This window comes from Sciurus carolinensis, chromosome 13 (genome assembly GCF_902686445.1).
Source record: "Sciurus carolinensis chromosome 13, mSciCar1.2, whole genome shotgun sequence".
Classification (NCBI taxonomy): domain Eukaryota; kingdom Metazoa; phylum Chordata; class Mammalia; order Rodentia; family Sciuridae; genus Sciurus; species Sciurus carolinensis.
This window is the reverse complement of record NC_062225.1, coordinates 49306512-49329455: the sequence shown is the minus strand read 5'-3', so window position 1 is coordinate 49329455 and position 22944 is coordinate 49306512. Positions and strand designations below refer to the sequence as shown.

Sequence of the window (22944 nt, the reverse complement as noted above, 5' to 3'; positions counted from 1 at the left end):
CACTGACTATACTCTCATTTTATCATGGAAGTCTTTAAGCAACATTATAAATGTTTAGTCATTTGCTCCATTCTTAAAAAAACACATAAATATAAACAGATACATTGTATGACACTCTAAGGTCACAGGCTCAAGAATATGAGTCAGCTGTGTCCATGTCCCCCAAAACAAATGAGATTTATAGTTCCACATAAAAAGGCAACAACAAAATGTGATTAAACATGAAAAATTTTTCCCATCTGCCTCTCTAAACATAAATTATCATTCCTATGCTCCCGTTCCATGCCCAGAAAGCACAACATCACCAACTAAAATTCAAGTAACTTCTAGCCAATTACTTTGCCATTTCAAAATCTTGATCCTTGATCCTAGTTTGATTTTTCCCTTAAGCACCTGTATTTTAATCAATACACAATAATTCCTCTTTAATGTGATTAAATTTATATTTTAAATATACCTTCATTGATGGATGCCCAAAGGCACCCATCTCAATTAGTTTTTAATACACAACAGCAAGCGAAAGACAGACCAAGCTAAGTCAACCAGAGCCTTTCTCTTGCTTCCAGTCCTGGTCTAATGTCAGTGGATACATCAGAAATACCTGGATGTCCTACCTCCAGTCCTACTAAAGTTCCTGAAGTGATTCTACAGACAAAATACCAAAGATACAATATTAAGAAACACCTGCACCTAGAGACAGTCTTAGTTTACTATAAGAAAATACATATTGTGATTTAAAAAGTGTGTAACACTTGATAATAGTAATCAAATATAATGTGCAAAATTGTTCAAAGGTATGAATCCATTGACACCCTTCATATACTTAGAACTTCTGAAACTTATAGTTCATGTCCTACACGGGTAAGACAAAAATTACGTACCCTTGATACCCTGATGTGTTTTAATTACCTATTGCAAAGAATCGCCTCATCTCTATTTTTATTTAAAAAAAAAAGTTTATGTGGCACTTGGCATTAGTATAAAAAAACACTTCTCCTTTACAACACAGAGTTGATTGTTAGTGCTGTTGTATATATGTTCAAATATTCTTAATTACCTTTGGTACATATGGATCCCAATCTATGTACCCTATATTATCTGTAGCCAATCGAGCAAAGAGATTTACTAGTTGCTGAAAATAAACAAAACAAGACAAAGTTAAGGAAAGTATTTCTTGTTGTTTTTAAATATCATAGTCTTGCCCCTTATTCATTTGCACTTTCAGCAGTTATTAGCATAAATTTAATTTGGCAGATTTTTTTAAAATCTCCAAATAAGTTCTGATTTATGTCATTCATTTAAAAACAACTGCAGCTAAAATGCTTCTAAAAAGAAAATGACAAAACATCATTCACAATACAAAACAGAAAAGAAAATTTTACCCCAATAAATATGCTTTTAAAAAAAAAAAAAAACCAAAAAACCATTATGTGTCCTGCATTATCTGAAGTAGGTTTCAAAGAAAATATTTTTATATACTTCATGCATTTCATAATACATGCTCATACTCTTAAGACACTGATAAATAAATGTTTACTTCAATTAGAAAATAGTAAATAAAAGGAAAAAAATGATCATAATATTGCTAATGGCAATACTAACAAACTGAAGTACTTGTCAAGTGATCTATTTATCTCCAAATTAAAACATATAAGACAAGAAAAATGGGATACTCACCCCCTCCCACTGTGGGAGATTTTGCACTGAAACCCAAAGGCCAATTAATTCATCAAACCAAAGTCTGAAGAAGAAAAATGTTGTTATGAATAGCAAGTGATTATAGAAAGTGGTTCAAAGCCAGGTATCCTTTGTATTTTTAAAATCTATTATTCTTACTGATAACTATACAACCTAGAAAAAATAATACTGAAAGTTACAAACTTAATAAAATAATGGAATATTTCTTGTCTGAATATTCCCTTTCTAATTTATGCTATAAAATGTGATCTCGTCTATTACAACTTCTATTTCACTGTTAATTACTGTCGACTCTGAAGAGTTGTTTCCAATTTTCTTTCTCTCCCCCAACTCTGTCCATTAAAGCTTTCCTGTCACTGGTTGTTCTCAATATTCTCTTCCCCTTTCTTTCCTAATTTCTTACGGCCCTCGTTCTTATTTGGCTTGTCACACAAGCCTTACTCTCTATTTACAATCTTCTGTTCAACTGTCTTAGCCGTCACACACTTCAAGTAGTATACTAAACGTAATGAGTGAGTTTGCAAATTTAAAATTACTGCTTTACGAGATTGTTGATATGTACATTTCCTGCTATGTTATTGAATTTGTTCATGTATATACTTACTTAAAACCTTTATGATGAAGTTCTGGAGGAAGGGAGGTAGGAAGAAATATTTCAAAGTAAGTGATGGCCTTTTGCATCGTTACATCAAAAGGACACATTAAAGGCCGCCATTCCTCTAGCATTTCTGCTGTTGCATCTACTGGAAAATACCTAATAAAAAAGAAAGTTTCTTGTATCTGATGATTGACTAGAAAGTCTACAACATCAATATGTGACTGACCAAAAAAGGGAAGGAAGAGGTCAGATGTTTAGCTCAGATGTACAGCACTTGCCTAGCATGATGAGGCCCTGGGTTCAATCCCTAGCACTAAAAAAAGGAGGGCTGTAGATTTCATAACATATATCAAACACCACAAATATCAAATTAGCTCACAATAAACACACATTTTTACAAAAATAAAACATATCTCCCAACACACTTGGGATAAAGTAAATTCTCTTGTCAAAAAAACTTTCAAAAAATTCTACGAAGTTGGTAAAACTCAGATTAAAAACCCTTCAAACACCCATAAAGTTAAGCATGATTGTTTTTACTTTCTTTGTCCTATGTACTAGCAATTGAAAAAAGTCTTATATGAGAACCCATTCTATGTAAGAAACAGAAATCAGTAAGTGAGCAAGATGGCATGAAGCCCAGACGTATCTGGGCTCCTTTGTTGTTCTTGTTCATTTGTTTGATACTGGGAATTGAACAAAGGGATGTTTTACCACTGAGCTACATCCCTAGTCCTTTTTCTTATTTTTATTTTGAGACAGGGTTTCACTAAGTTGGCAGGGATGGCCTCCAACTTCCAATTCTCCTAACTCAGTCTCCTGAGTCACTGGGATTACAGGTGTGAGACACCACATCTAGACTCTTGGCCCCTTTGGATGAATCTCTGGGTGCTCTTTACTCTCACTGAACTACTAAGTCCTTCTGAATACCAGACAGGACAGGACTAACAATCTGGTACTAAAGATTTTAATATTCTGCAATTCTGTAACATGACCAGAAGCATCCCTGGAGTAGAGGAGATGTAACAATAAAACTCTCAAGTGTGCACACACATATTATATTAGGGTAAATAGCTAAAGATGATAATTGTATGGTTGTCCATTCACCTTAAAAGGTTTAAAATTAGAAACAGTATCTCAGAAATTTGAATTCTACCCAAGGAAGTTGGGAAAATCCTGTAAATCCACTTATAATTTTGGCTTACACAACATATGATGAATTCTCTTATATTTTCCTAAACCTGTGTTAACATAAATCATACTTCAATCTTTTATGTGAGAAACAAAATTACATTTCTAATAATATTTCTGTTGAGTTCACAAAGCATTATGTGCCAGGTTCTTGTAATGGGTTAAAATAAAAAAATAAATATTAAACTACCTTCAAGGATTTCATATGTAAAAATTCCTCTTACTACTTTTTCTGAGTGAACTATTAATCTACTAATCCAAAATGAAAAATTGGGAGTTCTATAAATTATCCAAGAACAAATGTGTACCTCAAGTTTCAGGGAGGAAACACAGCAAGAGAGTAACTGACTAACAAAATGTCACTGTTCACTGGTGACTTATGACTCAGGTTAGATCTTAAGCCTCTTATGAGGGAGACACTTTATATACTGAAAATACATTTACCCAAGACTAAGTAGTGTAATATGTTAGTAATAAATATCTGAATTAAACTCATATGCATATGATAAACATAGGGGTTTTCCACTGCAAAGGATTCACTGCATCCATAGCAGGAAAAAAAAAATCTTAGAATGATCAGATAAGAGGAACATAGTTCAGGGCTGGGGGTGTGGCTCAGTGGTAGACTGGTTGCCCTGCATGCATGTGAAGTCCTGGGTTCTATCCCCAGCAGCAGCACCACCACCACCACCCAAAAAAAGAAAAAGAAAAGAAAAGAAAAATATAGATTGAATATTTAAAACTGGATTTTAATTAATTCTATTCATATTCATTTTAATCATAATATAGGCTATTTATCATACAAATGTAGGATATTTGAAATGAAATATTTGCAAAGAGAAATAGTGGGAAAAATTTAGACTACCTTCTTGTCATAACTAATATTTTAGTGTAATACCTAAAGTGCTCATTTTAGAAAATATCTTGATCTGAATAACAAATAATACTCTAGAAAAATCTTTGAAATATAGATGGCAACATATAAATTGCAGTATTCTTTATAATGGGTGACTTAAAATTTTCTAAATTTCAAAATAAAATATGAAAAATTCAGTTCAAGAGCAGGGAATGATATGCTACACTGGGTAACTAACGTCACAATGTTGGAAACTATTTGTACCTTTAATTTTCTCTTCAAAACATACACTAAAGATAGAGGAAGGCCCACAGAAAGAACAAGAGGCTTTAGAAATTGAGAAGTTACTTACGGTCGGCAGCTTTTCACGAGTGTTTTGAGAACATTTTCTACAGAACTGGAGGAGGAAAAAGCCATTTGATAAATTAGATTGGGCTATTTCAAGAACATTAATTCTAGTAATCGATTTCTAAGATATGTTCATATATTCAGGTATAATTTGCTTACAAATAATAACTAACCCTTCTCTTTCATACAATAGAACTGCAAGGATTAACTACCTAAACTCCTAATCTACTCTTTCCTCTGCCCTCATTTTGTTTATTATTTGCTATGAAGAAAACATTACACTGGAAAAAGGCCAAATCATTTTCAATTTTTACAAAGTAGACAGCAATGACCATACTTATCAACACATGAAGTATGCTCAGTGGCTTGAAACTTCAAATACTATTTTTTATTATGCTGCGTTTACATCAAAATACAAACAGCAGACATACTGAATCTGGTAAGCTTCTATCACCAATTGCCAGAAAAAAGTTCTATAAACCAATTAACAAGAGTTCTATAATCTTCCAAGGAACTTTATTGCCAGCAACAATTATCAAAAACAACAATCATCTCTTTGACCAAATACTTGCAAAGTTAGATGAGTAAAATGAAAAGCTAGAACTTATTTTTCAACATTTCAGTACCTCAAGGAAATATACAAGATCAGCACAAATTAGCATATGAACTTACAATGAACATTTCTGTTTTAATGAAAAGGCCAATGTATACTGGTTTAAATACATGACCAGAATGGAATATTTAAAATATTAGCTAGAAATAAAGTCAAAAGAAGTCAAAATGCAAACAAGCCAAACAGGGACATCAGATAATTTTGAACTGAAATTTTAAAAATAAATGTGTGATTACTTACAGGATGACAGATATGAGTAAAAATAAAGTTCTCAAATCTCAAATTAACCAACGAAAAAATACATACATATAGGGGGAAGGAGTAATGTTCAGGCAAGTTCCCATCTAACATTCTCATTAAGCTTCTTTGAGTTCTCAAGTCCAGAGGTCTAACTTCTCTGAAAGCTTAAGAACTAAACTACAAAGAAATTCCAAGGAATAAGACTCAGCATGCATAAGCAATACATTATATTCCCAAGAGAGAAAACTAAAATCTCATTATTCAGGATCAGTAAAAATTTTTAATCTCAAAACTATTCAGAGAAAAATTAAATGAAGAGCAAACCAGGAGGTTACTCATGAGTTGACTTCTAAATTAAACAGAGTCACATGACCAGAAAGCCTTTATGAAGCATTTTTTCTGATCAATAGAAAAAAAGCTCTCTACTTTCCTGCAGGGGTCCAAAAAAAAAAAACACACAAAAACAAAAATGGGCAAACTTCTTTCAACTACACTTAAAGCTCCCTGAAGACCATGGCTAGGATTTTAACTTCAAAATTTCCAAAGTGCTTATAACAAGGCTGTCTATTCATATATTTATATACACATTTATATTTATCCATTTACTTACAATATTCAATAAATATTTCCTATCAGGACAACAAATAACAGATTGTGGGTCTTCTTTTAGTTTAGATTGAAGAACAATTTAGGAACAAATTGTAGAATAAACAGGCAAGGTTTGAAGAGCCATCTATAGTTCCAAACTAAATAATAGGCCAATTTAAATGCAGATTTTGAAAACATAATTATAAAATGATAAACTATCTTTCCAGAGAATTAAGCTGAAGATACACAATTCTACAACTTCCTAATGTTTGTGTTCCCATTAACTTTATTTATTTGTTTGTTTACTGGTTCTGTGGCAACTGATTTGAGACAGTTACCCAAAAAACCTGCTGCATCAAGTAACTTCCTATACCAACACTTTCATTTAATGTCAAAAATGATTCTGGAAAGCAAGTCATAAATGGCTGCATGGTTACAAGTTTTCTCTAGTTTCTTTCACTCTTAAGAAGCATAGGAAGTTAATGAACACTTGATATTGTCACTTCACTTATTATGAGGACTAGGGTTTGTGGGAATGTGATTTAGTTCACCTAAATAAGGCTGAATTCAACCCCTTCTTATACATAAGGCCTGTACCATTGGATTTATGCTCTTTATCCAGAAAAGGGTACAATCTCTCTAACCTGTGATATCTGTATAGTGACCTTTTGTGATTCTTGTAATCTCTCAAGATGAAGGGAACAATGTTTCTGTTTAAAAATAAAATAAAAGGTTAAGGCTAGATGCTACTAGACTATATTTCATTAAGTTTTAGAGGGAGTGAATAATCACTACATATTTTGTTGGAAATTTATAATACTAAAGTGATTTAGTATTTATAATACTAAAGTGATAACAATTCAGAACACTTTTTTTTTTTTTTTTTTTTAAATCAAAAGGGATCTATACAGTGACTAAGCTTTGGATGGATTTTCTCATACCCCACTTCCTCCTAGAAACATTATGTTGACAATACCATATAATGGTTCACAGTTTGGGCTTATAGTTAAGACCGATCTGAATATGAATACAAATTCTTTGGTTTTCAACAATATGAGCAACAATACCTACCTCTCATAGAACTTTTACAAAAATTTAATGAAATAATGTAGAAGAAAGTCATTAGGTGGCCCAGAATTAAACACAATAAATGTTAACAATTACTGCTTCATATTTAGCTAAAATAAATTGCATTTTTTATTTCTGTAAGAATTAGAATTTTCACTTTGCTTTTACATTGATTCTATCACCTCTGAGTAGCTATTAATTAATGATTTAGGGAATCTAAATAGGAAATTCTTCAAATGCCACCATATTATTAGTGCAGAAAGTGACTTCTTATTCCAGTCTCAACCACTGATGACTGCATTCTCTTCTCTGGACCTCAATTTCTCCTTCCAATGATATTTCTTTTGACAACACTAATAATAAATGCTAAATATGTTGCAAAGAGTGAAGAAAGTCAATCACCTTAGCCTCCAGTTACCCCAGTTACTGATGTAGTAAATTTTATATAAACTTGAGGTTTGAGTGTTGTCTCCATGGTTTTATTTAACTATCATGACAATATTCACTTCCAAACCAAAGAAATGTACAGTAAATGATATAATCAAGGAGAGAATAAACTGAACTGTTCATAGCCAGAGGAACTTGCAGCTTCATTTGAACTAAAATCGACTACAGGCCAGATGGGGTGGTACACACCTGTGATCCCAGCAACTTGAGAAGTTGAGACAGGAGGACTGCAAGTTCCAGGCCAGCCTCAGCAACTTAAGAGACCCTCTGTCTCAAAAAAAAATTTTAATGGACTGGGGATATAACCCCTGGGTTCAATTCCCAGTACCACACATTAAAAAAAGGATTTCAGAATAATGTTTACTTTTTCATAAATGAAATGAGAAACTATAATAATAGCACAATCTGTATTTATCTGCCATAATCTCCTAATTTAATGGGAACTGCCTATACAGTATTCTTTTTCTTATGCAAGCATGTGCCAAACACTTCACATAGGAGTCAGTTTCATCTTCTCTATATATAAACAAAACACACTATAAATCAGTTAAATATTTTCCATCCACCTAATCTTTCAAAATCTAATATTACTCAGTTAAATAAGCAAGTAGTCATTTTTCACAGCCACATCATTCAAAATTAAGGTCAAAGTAATTATACTATAAACAAAGTTAAAAATAACATCTTTAAAACTGATGAAGCCTGAGAACTGGTTTTTCATTAAAATTAAAGAGAAAAGTACCAAAAGTCCCTCTCTATGGCAAATGCTAAAAAATTGTTGGAATCCTTACCATTTGTAAAAAGAACAAATATAACTACTCTAAATGACAAACCTGATCAATTTTAACTAAGTCTTTTATTCTTTCCCCCCTGCTCGCCCCGAGATCAGTTTTTTAGAATTAGGGACATAAATCAATGGTAGAGCATTCGCCTACGAGATTTAATATAATACTACACACTGTAAGAAAGAAACAATCAGCTCTTCAATAAAAAAAAAAAAAAAAAGTATTGTACCATAGACACAACCTATCAAACACTGTAGCACTATCAAAAATCATTAACAAAAAATCATGTATTCAGTCAGGCATGGTGGCCCACTTCTAATCCCAACTACTTGGGAGACAGAAGCAAGAGCATCAAAAGTTTGAGGTCAGCTTAGGCATTACATTTCAAAATGTAAAAATAAAAATAAAAAGGACTCGGAAGGCAGCTTAATTATAAAACAATTGCTTAGCATTGGCATGGAAGTGGGTTAAATCTCTGGTACTGCAAAAAAAAAAAAAAAACTTTAAAAGTAAACAGAATGTTTCTCAAACACTGCATTAAAAATCAGGGGTTGGGGATTTAGCTCAGCTATAACCGTGACTGCCTGATGTATGTGAGGCCCTGGGTTCAATCCCCACAACTACCACTTAAAAAAAAAAAAAAAAAAAAATCATTGCAAATACCATATTAATGATCAGTATTTAGTGCCTGATATAGTGGTGCATGCCCATAATCCCAAAGATTCAGGAGGCTGAGGAAGTAGGCTCACAAATTCAAGAAGAGTCTCAAAAACTTAATGAGATCCATCTCAAAAATAAATAGCTGCGCGTGGTGGTGCAAACCTATAATCCCAGTGGCTTGGGAGGCTGAGGCCCTAAGTAACTCAGTGAGAACCTGTCTCTAAATAAAATATAAAAAGGGCTGGGGATGTGGCTCAGTGTTAAGTGCCCCTGGGTTCAATCCCCAATCCCCAATACAAAATAAATAAATAAAGTTAGTCCTTATATAAGGACTGGGGAAGTAGCTTAGTGGAAAAGTGCCCCTAGGTTCAATCTCCAGTACCAAATACTATTCCTATTATTTTAAAAAATGAGTTATTTGTGCCCCTTTGTAAAAACTGATCTATGCATAATTCCCTCACATTTTGTTTGCAGCAAGACTACAATTTGTATGCTGCCTATATTTCTAACTTGCAATTCATGTTCCTTTATGAAGTAAAGGATAATCAATTCTTACATTTCTAGGATCAAGTTCAATAATTATCTCCTTTCCAATTTTGCTTTTTCTATCAAATTAAAAACACTACTAATTTCTTTCTCCATTAGGAAGCAGAAATAGATGAGAGTGAAGAAAAAAGCCCTTTGCCATTAAGGTAGAGAAAGGAAAAAAACAAGGGAAAGAAAAAGGGAAAAGAAGAGCCTGAGAGAATAAAAGAAAGGAAAGGAAAGGAAAAGGAGGACAGCAGAGAGAAAGAAGTTGTTAACCTTTGTTCCAAATAATCCTGAAATGTATGGCACTCTAAGCAAGGCATTTCAGTAAGGATAAACACATAAGGGATACAACTTCTAGATTTGAAAGACAAACAGCTAACAAATGAAGCAATCTTTCAGTCTGATTATAAAAATAGTATTTTAAAAATAGTATTAACACACTGCAGTCAGCTGACAAAACTGTTGCAAAATGTGTCAGAATACATCTAAGATGAAAATACTCAAAACAAAAATACCAGTACTAAAGGCATGCCATATTAAGTGGCTCTTTTTAAGCTAAGGGGTTTTGTAAATAAAATGTAAAGACTAAATCTATCCAGTTACTATAAATTTAAAGCACTGTTATATTAGTGTGTGAAACAAAATGTTAAGCAAAAAAGCAATTTAAAAATCATTAAAAATTCAGAGAACAGGATGCTCAGAGGAGTAAGAAAGAAATTGTCAGTTATGGCTTCCTACTTCTGCAAAGACCACTAGAATCCTCAATTCAAGACTTACACTCTTTCAAAATGTGTTAAGCACCATTTTAAGTTTTGTTTTGTTTTGTTTTGTTTTGTTTTGGGATATTGGGAATTGAACCCAGGGGCACTCTACCACTGAGTTACACCCCCCTGCCCTTTTTTTTTTATTTTGAGACAAGATCTCATTACATTGCCCAGGCTGGCCTGGACTTTTGTACCAGGGATTGAACTCAGGGGTAACCCAAACTCTGAGCCACATCCCCAGTCCTATTTTGTGTTACAGAGAATCTCACTGAGTTGCTTAGCACCTCGCCATTGCTGAGGCTGGCTTTGAACTCTCCATCCTCCTGCCTCCACCTCCCAAGTCACTGGGATTAAAGGTGTATACCACAATACTTGGCCCACTTTTAAACTTTTACAGACACACTAAGTTTCTAATTTTTTCCTACAGTGCTGCTTCTCACCAAGTTCCCTTAAGTTTCAGATTCCCAGTATTCTTTCTGAATCCTTTAAACTTGAACACTTATTATTATTTCAAAGAAGAAACTCAATCAATAGTGCTTTACTTCACAATGTATACTCTGTATAGTGAAGGTACACAGCACTGTGTGAAATACCTCACTCCACTAGACCAATATAGCTCAACTTCCTAGAGCATCAATTTTAGTCAGAGATATACAGAGAAATGTTTGCTTATAAAAATATTAACTATACCTACTACAGATATGAACATTTAAGAGAAAATATGAAAGTTCCAAGAAATATCTCACTCCAGGACCCCTTTTAGGTATACCTTGGGGATACGAAGGGGATGTTAATGAAAATGCTGAGAAGCACTGATACAAGAAAAAGACTACTGAATTGGAAATTGAGAAGGCCTGGGTGTTACAGAATTAAAAACAAGAAAAAAACAAAGCAAAGAGCACTGGACCAGTAAGAAGAAAATATAAGGGACTGAAGAATGAGACAGAAATTTTTCATTGTTTGAATCTAAGATAAGATGTAGCAAATTTGTTGAGTTCCTAAGCCCCATACAGAAAGTACTTGGGGGTGTGAGAAAGGAATTGGTGGTATAGTTCAGTGGCGAAACACTTGGCTAGTATGGATGAGACCTTAAGTTGTCCCAGGTTCAATCCCCAGCACAATGGGGTAGGGGTAGGGGTGAGGGTGGGAGTGGGGGTCTGTGTTAGAGCACTTACCTAGAGAGCATTTGAGAAAAATATCCAAACATATGCAGATTAGATGCAAAATTCAAATACTATATTGTATCTTTTTGTGTAATGACACAATATGCATGTGCATGGATGAAACATATATTGTTTTATAATGAACTGCTTTCCTATTATTTCTGTTTTGAGGTTAAAGTATTATTTATTTTTGCCACTAAATATACATAATGAACCTAGGCAGGTTATAGGTTATAAGTGATATTATTATTAGGTGCTGGGGACTAAACTCAGGCTCTTGTACATGCTAATAATCAGACACCCTACAATGAACTACACTCCCAGTTGGTTTATATCATTTGTAAATTTTAAATAGTTAATTACAAAATACAAAATGGAGTGCTGAATCAGTCATAGTCACTTATTTAAATCAAGCAAAGATTTCAGCAGAACCAGTGTTTCTTTAAAATACGAAGAATGCCAGCCACAGTGATACCCTCCTGTAATCCCAGGAACTCAGAAGGCTAAGGCAGGAGGATGCAAATTCAAGGCCAGCCTCAGCAACTTAGCAAAGCCCTAAGCAACTTGACAAGACTGTCTCAAAATAAAGGGGGGGGGGAGGGTTGAGAATGTGGTTCAGTGGTTAAGCACCCCTGGGGGTTCAATCCTAGGTACCAAAAATAGGAGAAAAAAATTAATATAGACACAAAATATTACTTTTTGGTAAATGAGTACTTAAGTATATGACAAATAATTCTAGACAATGAAAGGAAATAGCAATTAAAATCTGAAGAAAAATTCCCTGAAAATAAACCTTAATCATATAATAATAATCATATATTTGAAAGCATTTTAAGCCTTAAATGCTAAAATTTATAGGCTAGGTCACAATTGAACCCCTCGTTAAACAAAGAGAAGTGACATTAAGTGGTCAAGTCTGAAATCACTATTAACCTAAAAAGACAGGTGATTATATTGTATTCTGTACATTCAAAATAAAATATAAAATTTACAAAAAGTAGAGGTCTTAGAGAGTTGAAACTTTATGTGCCAGAAGTCAATAATCAGTAAGACATTTATAATTCTGAACATTACCAGGAAATGGTAAAAACCAAGGACTGTGCACTCTAAAAACAGTCAATCACTGAAACTGACATTCTTTAACTGGGAGTATATGTTTTCAGGAATATGAATGCTCTGGAAAATGCAAGGATCTTCTTGAAGCATCCATTTTACTAGAAAAATTAAAACACATATGGAGGGCTGGGCTCAGTGGCAAAGTATTTGTCTCACATACACAAAGCCCTGGGTTCGATACCCAACTCCAAAAAAGAAAAAAAAGACCCCAACCAAAAAAACAAAAAGGAAAACACATACACAGATATATTATGAAAAATGCTAAAGCCAGGCACTGTCCCTCACCTGTAATCTCAGCAACTCACGAAACTGAGGCAGGAGGACCACAAGTTCGAATCCAGCCTGAGCAAGTTAGTGAAAACTGGTCTCAAAATAAAAATAAAAAGGGTTGGGGGTACAGCTCAGTGGTAGAGCCCTCCCAAGTTAAATCCCAGGAAAGAGAAAAGAGAAAAGGAAGAGATATTTCTTGAAATCTAATTTGTATCATCAGAAGTAACAACCATTTGATAATCTTTTTTTCTTTTACCTTTTGACCCCAGGGGTAATCTATCACTGATTTACACTTTCAGCTCTTTCTATTTTTATTTTGTGACAGGGTCTCCTAAATTGCAGAGACTGGCTTTAAACTTGCAATCCCCCTACCTCAGTCTCCAGAGTTGCTGGATTACAGGCCTATACCACTGCACCAGGCTCTTGCTTTCTTTGGTTATTATGTGACACTGACTGGGAAAGTCTTGAGAATAGCAGCTTGCATATAATTTCAAAAGGGCAATAAATTTTCTAAAGAGTCAAGTTATATAGAAATGAGCACATTAAAATGTATATTTGCTTGCCTATTTCAAAAGATCCAATATTCTTCAATCATGATCAATCCCCTAAAATCAAGTGCCACCCAAGAAGTACTTTATCAGAAACACTTACTTAGGAAACCAATTTAATCCCAGGTGCTCTGTCTTGGAATATAATATTCTCTCTACCATGTCATAAAGTGGTCTCCAAGGTAACTCCAAATCGTCTCTTGAAAGAAGTTCCTTTTTCCTAGTTAAAAAAAAAAAAAAAAATGTTTATGTGTGTGTTTATCACACATACTACATAGAAACCACAATTAATCATGGTAGTTTTTGTTTTACCCCATTCAGACATTCACTGGCAGAAAACAGTATTATAAAGAACAATGCACCAGATTCTTGCTGCTGCTCAAAGAAGACTAGATTAAAAGGGACACTTAAATTTATGCCACCATTACTGCAAACAAATTTCCTATTTTAGGGGCTGGGAGATAGCTCAGTCGGTAGAGTGCTTGCCTTGTAAGCATAAGGCCCTGTGTTCGATCCCCAGCACCAAAAAAAAAAAAAAAAAAAAAATCCTATTTTATTTAAAAGGTTAAATGATACACAAAATTAAACCTATGATAACATTTTCTGTGACCTGTTCCGGAAGTGGCTCTCATTTCCTGAAACCTCCAAAGAAAAACAAACAAAAATTAAAACATTAGCAGAAATCGTAGAAAATGGACTTACTTTAACAAGTTGATCAAGAGACGGGCAAATCCCTGCATCATGCTGATTTCCAGTTTTGGAATTGATACCAGCTCATACAATAACTTAATAAAAAGAACATGATCTTCTTTGCTAAATTTTCTCCCATAAAGTCGAATATATCTGCAAGAAAAGATAAGCCTTTAAAAATAATGACACATTAGTGTTTCTCATTATATAATCCATATCAGTCAAGATGTATAATCTGATGTCCATAAAGGGATGAATGATTACAGAAAATGTGATATTCTTAATACAATGGATTGTTCAGTTTTAGATAAAGAAGGAAATTCTGTCATATAATACAACATGGATGAACTTAAATGACATTGTCAACCACTCAAAAAAGACAAATACTTCAAGATTCCATTAACATGAGGTACCTAAAACAAACTCAGAAACAGAAATAGTACTTGCTAAGAGGGGAATGGCAAGTTCTTATTCAACTGGTATAGAGTTTTAGTTATACAAAGATTAAAAAATTCTGGAGACTTATTTAAAACATACATATAGCTAACAATATTGTACCATACATTTAAAATTGTTAACAGGGTGTATGTTATGTGGGTTTTTTTAGAACCACAAACACATAAAATAAAAGGTGTGGTGACATCTTAATTACAAATATCTCTGATGTTAAACATTTTATTTTCATTATAATCATTGTGCAGCAAAGAATTATTCTGTACTTCAATCAAGAGATTACCAAATAAGTATTTTAAGAGCAAAGGGTTTAAAATAATAACTGAGTTCTCAACAACATTTGATGGCAAATTCAAACTATACTGTCTTATTGTTATGATAATTGGTCTTCAGTCGAGTTCCATCTCCTTCCTTTATTGAGCAAATACTCAAAATATCATTCAACTGAAACTACTTAAAAATAGCAAACTATAACGTAATTAAAGGTAAACAGATAAAGAGCACAAATCCAGTTTACTGTACTAGTCCTTTTGTTTTAAGAGTGGATATGATAAACTGGGTGTGGTGGTATGTGCCTGTAACCCCAGCAACTTGGGAGGCTGAGACAGGAGGATTCCAAGTTCAAGAGCAGCCTCAACAAATTTGTGAGTCTCTCAAAATAAAAAAAGGGCTGGGTGATGTAGCTCAGTAGTAAAGCACCCCTGACTTCAATCCCCAGTACCAAAAAAGAATAGATATGATAGCCCAGTGTGGTAGCACTCGCCTGTAATCCCAACTACTTTGGAGGCTGAGAGAAAGATCACAAGTTCAAAACCAGCACGGACACACCTTAATGAGACTCTGTCTCAAAATAAAATAAAAAGTACTGGGGATGTAGCTCAGTGGTAGAACACACCTGCCTAGCACGTATGAGGCAACAGGTAAAAATAAATAAATAAAAATAAAGGCATTGTGTCTGTCTACAACTAAAAAATATATTTTTTTAAAAATTAAATAAACAAGAATGGATATGGTCTGCTTAAAATCTTGAAATAATATAACAAGTTACAGAACATGTAGTTATGTTTCCAAGCATTAACTCAATTATAATTATTACCAAAAACAATTATTTTATCGCAAAAGCATAATTTTCAAATTTTTAACATTAGAAAACAAGGTAATCAAAAACCAAAATAAGCAAATTTAAGAAAAAGGGTGTTTCAAAATTCAATGACTGCTCATAGAATATGGAAGGTGTCAGAAGTAAACTCAAAATTTATTTAGAACAAATTACTCAATATTTAAATTCATAAACCCCTTTGAGGAGAGTCATTTTACAAACACAAGTCAGAAGAAATGAGAACATTACTATTCCTCACATGATCTTTAGTACTTCCCCAACAGATAAAATCAAACTAAACTTATGCCTAACTTTTAAAGTTAGGGCACCTACGTGTATTTCAATCTTCCAGAAATACCTCAAAGTTTCTGGTCCATTCAGAGTACTCTTTCTTATATTCTCAGGCTATTCTGAATTTTTTTTAGCTTTTTTTTGTGGTTTCAAGGTATAATCCCATCACCTCACCTTAGTTCCTAAGAGACTGAACATTTTAAGAAGAAAAATGATACATGAGATCATTTTGATTATGCCTGTAATTACTATTAAAGTTTCTTAACAACCCTCTAATGGTCAAGCATATGAATCAGCAAAGACATTATACAAAGCACCCCAATCTAGGGGCTGGGAAGATGGCTCAGTTGGTAAAGTGCTTGCCTTACAAGCACAGGGCCCTGGGTTCGATCCCCAGCACCACACACACACAAAAAAAAACAACAACAAAGACCCCAATTCTCAGGGCTACCAATGATACTTGAGGCTGCTATATAAACACAGTTGCAAATCCCTGAAGCTTTCCCCTTGATTGCACTCTAAAATTACAGGTAAAAAAAATCATTTAAAGCTACTCTTAAAAACTGGCGGGCTGGGGAGATAGCTCAGTTGGTAGAGTGCTTGTATTGCAAGCACAAGGCCCTGGGTTTGATCCCCAGTACCGCAAAAAAAAAAAAAAAAAAAAAAAAAACTGGCACAGAAAAGGCAATAGTTTTAGCTCAGTGGCAGAGCACTTGCCTTGCATGTGTGACACACTGGGTTTGATCCTCAGCACCACACAGAAATAAATAAATAAAGGTACTGTGTCCCTCTACCAAAAAACAAACAAAAAATTTAAAAAACTGGCACAAACATGAAACAGGAGAGTTCAAAGAAATATTCCCTGATTTCAGTAACTACTTCAGACCTTGCCAAGACTCCAGATGCCCCTAGAGTTATACATTCTCCCCTACAGTTAGAATACTTTTGTGGAAAATTTGGATTAACACTACTTTATAACTTAGCTACAACCATTGTTTCTATTGCAATAGATAGATACCTTCGTCACATTAGAGGTGTAAAATTCACAAAACCCAAATTTTGATACTATATAAGAAATTAGTGGTGGGGGGTGAATTCCTTGTTTGGAGGACTAGAGCTGCTGACAAAAGCTTAACATCAGGGAATTCCTCAAAACCTTTTATTTCCCCTAATCCCTCACAAACCAGCAAGCAGTTCTTTACTTAAGCATTTCTCAAAATACAACTCAAAAGACTTTTTTCAAAAGCTCAAAAAGTACTAACCATAAAAGGAAAATTAATAAATTGGTCTTCTTTAAAATTAAGAAGAGGAGCTAGAGTTGTAGCTCAGTGGTAAACTGCCTGCATACCATGCATGAAGCACTGGGTTAGATTCTCAGCACCACATATAAATGAATAAAGGTCCAACAACTAAAGAAATATGCAGGAATTACATGTTAAAACAATGAAGTCTTACTAAAATGAAAATATTTGAATAAATGGTAATATTAAGGACATTTTAAAATGTCTTTTATAACCAGGCTCAGTGGCCCATACCTACTTAGTAATCTCAGCTACTCAGGAGGCCAAGGCAAGAGGACTGTAGGTTTGAGGTCAGCTTAGGCAACTTAATGCGATCCTGTCTCAAAATAAAATTTAAAAAGGGCTGGTAAAAAGCTCAGTGGTGTAGTCCTCATGTGAAGCCTTGAGTACCACAAATAAAATGAACAAAATAAAATGTCCCTTAATACCTTGCTAAATGACAAGCATTTTACAGTAAGAAGAGCTATCATGACACATGAAATTTATGAACAAACCCCCAAATAATTTTGTATACTAACTTCAACTCACCGCCCTCCATACCCAAAGCAAACAAATACACACTTTTCTGTCGATTTATCAGTTCCAGTCTTTTCCTTCTCTTCACAAGGGTCTACCAAATAGAAATATATACTAAAGAGACAGAGAGCCAAAAGTAGCCAAGAAAACTAGAAAATAAAAAATAAATTACTTTGATTTTACTCCAGGAACAAGACCCTCACTACTACAAATAATATTAAAAATGTAGATAAAACTTCTCAGAGCAAGGGTTTTTTCATTAAGCCCATCTCGCCTCTTTTCACACAATCATCTATTTTATTCAAAAAGTCCTGCCAGAGCAAATGATATGTACAGGGCAAGAATATGTCTCAAAACATCTTCTTTAGGCAAAGAACTCACAATCAGATATGAGACAATCACACAGAGGATATGAATTTCCAGGTACAATTATACAAATTAAATATATAATAGAAAAATAGGATAAAGGAAGTGTTAATAGGGTTTTGTGATTCTTTTTGTTTAACAAAAGTTTCATCATATATTAAGTGATCACTGACCTTGAAAGGTTAGAAATCTGTCTAGATAGAATAATAGATCAACAACCGAGTACTGATATGGCAAGGAGACACAACTAACAGAATGTTCCATTCTCCCCTTTCCCCTCCATCCAGAACATGCTGAGGAACAAGAAAAGAGTATCTCTCCCTCTCTCTCCCTCTCTCCCTCTCTCTCACACACACACACACACACAGGATACTAATTTCAAGTGACTGCTGGTACACAACAAAGTTAGGTGTTTATAAAGTGAAGAATGGGCCAGGAGTGGCGGTAGGACACACTTCTAATCCAAGCCACTAAAGAGGCAGAGGCAGAAGAAATTCAAGTTCAAGGTCAGCCTCAGCAAAATTAGAGCGGCCCTAAGCAACTTAGTGGGACCCTGTCTCAAAATAAAAAATAAAAAAAGTTGGGGATGTAACTCAGTGGTAAAGTGCCCCTGGGTTCAATCCCCAGTACCCAAAAATAAACTTAAAAAGTAAAGAATATCTGAGTGTCATGCCTGTAATCCCTGCAACTTGGGAAGAATCTGAGACAGGAGGATTCCAAGTTCAAGGCCAGCTTCAGCAACTTGAGGTCCTGTCTCAAAATAAAAAATAAAAAGTACTGGGGCATACCTCAGTGACAAAGTGCCCCTGGGTTCAATTCTCAGTACCAAAAAATATCTAAAAAATAAAGTTGGAGAATGTCTTACAGCTGAGTATGGTGGTAAACACCTATGAATCCTAGTAACTTGGGAAGCAGAGGTAGGAGAATCTCGAATCTCAAATACAAGGCCAGTTCCAGCAATTTAGCATGAGTCCCCATCTCAAAATGAAAAATTAAAAAGGGTCGGGTGTACAGCTCCATGGTAGGGCACTCATGGGTTCAATCTCTAGTACTAAAAAGGAAAAAAGAAAAAAAGAAAAAGAGAGAAAGAAGAGTATTCCATGTTTTCATTCAAACTTACTTTGCAACTCCTAACATTATAATCAACTCTGCATAGGATATTTTTTGATTTCAACACAGTAGCCAAGCAAGCTGGAATAGCATGGTTCTACATTTTTATTTGCTGAGAATTTAAACTGCTCTATGTCAGTCCACTGGGAAAGTTATTTAATTTCCTGTGTGTCTGTAAAACCTGGGTTCCCTCATATGGCTATGAAAACAGAGACAACTAAGGAATGTATGAAAAATACTGACTTAAGTGTTCTAGAGTGGGGCTTTGGTTACCAGTTTTTCATAAATTCCCCAGAGAGATTGGAACACAACATATGCTTTTTAAAGTCCATGAAAATCATTAAAAAAGTAATATTAATTTAATCAATTTCAATTAATATTTTTTTCTTTTGACCTGGAGATTGAATCTAAGGACACTGTACCACCAAGCTAAATACATCTCCAGCCCATTTTATTTTTTACTTTGAGGCAGGGTCTCACCAAGTTGCTCAGACTTGCAATCCTCCAGCCTCAGCCTCTTCAGTTGCTGGGATTACAAGTGTGTACCACCACATTCAACTTCAATTCATATTAGTTATGAGGCTAAATGTATTTTAAGAAGTTTGCTGAGCTAGGGTTGTGGCTCAGTGGTAGAACACTTGCCTTGCACGTGAGGCACTGGGTTCAACTCTCAGCACCCCATAAAAATAAAGGTACTGCATTCATGTACAACTAAAAAAAAATTTTAAATAAGTTTGCTCTTTATATACAATAATTATTTTCATGTGAATTATCTGTTCACATCCTTGGAAGCCTATCTATCCTTCAACACATCCTTCCTTCATAGTCTTCCTCCATTCCCAACCAAAAGTACCATCGCTATCCTCTTAGCCCATAATAACATATGCCAAATAACTATTTTTCATATTTCATGCTATAGTTATGCATGCATATATCACGTTGTTTCCTTTGGTGATTGAGAGTTACTTGATGTAAGGGATCATGCTTCTACATCCACTGAACCCACAACTCTGAAATGAAATCAAGTGAACATTCTGAGAAACTTTTTTCAAATGACTGATAGTACTAAAAAGTGTATCTTGAGGAATATACGGGCTTCTATAATTACAAACAGCTCAGAAGGACTAATTTTCAAAAAAAAGAACTCAAACCAACATATTCAAACACATTAAACCAAATTATTTCAAAAACAGATTTCCAAAATGCCTAGAACCAACTATCAACTTTAAAATGATGGAAGGCTCCAAATGACTTATTAAAACTGACACTATTTCTAGATTAACAGTCACTTACAATTAATACCTAACAGTAATGTTATTATTCTTTTCCCAGTTGTTTCTCTCTTGAGGAATGAATGAAGTTAATAACTTTTTGAAATGCTTAACTGGGTGTCATTTATGAGCTAGACGTGGCATCAGGCAATGCGAACATAAAAACAAATAACAAATGGCCCTGGAGCATGTACCCTAGAAAGGGAGACAGGTAACTGATTATTTCAGTAATGCTCTGAGTATAGACTTTAACAGTCATATCAATTTGCCCATTCATCTCTGTGCCCCCACATTAAATGGCTTTGAGTTCCTTCTTACCTTACTAAATTCTACCTCAAGGTTAGGTGTGATGCTTCCCCTGGGTAGAATTCCCAGGCTATATAGCCTTAAAATTTTCTTTTTAAAACCAACACAGTAGATAAGAGCAAGATCTCTGTGGTCATCAGGTAAACTGGACATACAAAAAGCCTCTACAAATGAATGCTTATGCACTCTCTCCCCTAAATTCATATGTTGAAAACCCTAATCCCCAATATCAATGTATTTTGAGATGAGACTCTGGGGAGGTAGTCTTGGGCTTAATGTTCAATAAAGAAGAGTCAGAAAGAGCTAGCTCCCTTCCCCACCAGATCAGGAAGACTCAGAACCCATCCATGCTGACAAAACAATCTCAGATTTCCAACCTCCAGGGAGAAATAAAAGTTGTTTAAGCCACTCCATATACGACACTGAGAACAGTCCAAGCAGACTCAAGGCACCTTCATTAAGCCTCATTTCTTCAAAGGTAAAACTGAAATAATACACCTACAGTTCACAGGGTTGTTTGTAAGAATTAAATGAAAAAATGAATGCAAAGCATTAGCATAGTGCTGCCATGATAAACCACTCAGTATGTAGTAGGTGCTATCTGTGTCATTCATTCAACATTTTACTAATGCTCTTCTAAGATCCTTCAGGGGAAAAAAAAAAAAAATCGCTCAGGTTACTCATATTTTTAAACTGTTATAACTTCATTTTCATTTCCTGTATCTCAACAAGTACCAGCTGATTATATACTCTTAATTATAGAACACAACTTGTTATATCTGTGGCTTTTAAAAAATGTTTTGGTCACAATCCACAGTAACAAATATAAACCAGTGCACACATATATACACACAAAACTGAAACAAAGATGATCAACAGTCATCTTCATTACTGCCAAATGCACTCTAATAATTCTAGTCTACTTTACCCAAAACAAGAAGTGGTTGGGCTGGGGCTATAGCTCAGGGGCAGAGTGCTTGCCTAGCATGTGTGAGGGTCTGAGTTAGATCCTTAGCACCGCATAAAAATAAACAAATAAAATAAAGGCATTCTGTCCATCTACAACTACAAAAAAAAATTTTTTTAAATAAAAAATTTTTAAAAAGAAGGGGTTAAAACCTATCAAACTTGGGCTGGGGATATAGCTCAGTTGGTAGAGGTGCTTATCTTGCAAGCACAAGGTCCTGTGTTCAATCCCCAGTACCGCAAAAAAAAAAAAAAAAAAAAAAAAAAAAAACCTATCAAATTTATTTGCCAAGCCACTTAGTCATGACTCTTTTGGAAAATTATGTACAGATGATAGATTACAACCCCCCCAAAAAAGTAAAAAGATCTTAAGATAATTCTGCCTATTAATTTATGATTTTTTTAAAAAAATCAAGTTCCAAATCATTTCTGGATCTGTTACATAGTAACTTTTCCCCTACCTTATACAGAAGAGGCAACTCCATTTGTTCCAAGGTTTACAGAAAATTAACATTTTATTAATTAGGATCTCTGGAAGTAACCTACCTCCCTCAGAACACAAACTATTCCAACTTAACTCTTCAGGAATCTGGCAAAATTTTCTAACTCCATTCAAAAGTCATATTAATAGAGTAACAGAGAAAAAAACATCAGCTCAAACATACACACTCATAAGACTGTTAAGATTTCTTGCTCTAAAAACGTATACTTCATAGTTTCCTTAAAAAAGAAAATCACCAGAAAATGAAACACCCACGTGTTACATTCCATATCCATTTAGACAATCTACCTTAGAGAACAGATTATAAAATATTTTTAATAATTCTTAAGTAATCTTGAATTTGTCTGCACTATAATACTATTTTTATACCCATTTCACCTTGTAATAGTGTTATTTTTTTCTTAGAAAGGAAAATATTTAATCTCAAATATTAAGGTATTGTGGGGGAAAAAACAAACAAAATTAGCATTACTATTACATAATGGTTTACCTATCAAAAAATTTTAACAACTATAAGCTAAATTTTCTGATACTAAGTCCTTCACCACAACTATTATAGATTTATTTAAAAGTGAAACACTGGGGGCTG

General features: G+C 34.2%; 1 protein-coding gene across 1 annotated transcript in view; it reads right to left on the bottom strand.

Moving 5' to 3' along the window:
• Positions 1 to 22944, bottom strand: part of Psme4 (proteasome activator subunit 4) — a 103410-nt gene that overhangs the window by 71785 nt on the left and 8681 nt on the right. The window contains 6 exon segments of the mRNA XM_047522318.1: positions 1058 to 1132; positions 1678 to 1741; positions 2303 to 2452; positions 4696 to 4740; positions 13588 to 13704; positions 14187 to 14327. Of these exon segments, the coding sequence (XP_047378274.1) occupies positions 1058 to 1132; positions 1678 to 1741; positions 2303 to 2452; positions 4696 to 4740; positions 13588 to 13704; positions 14187 to 14327 (592 nt within the window).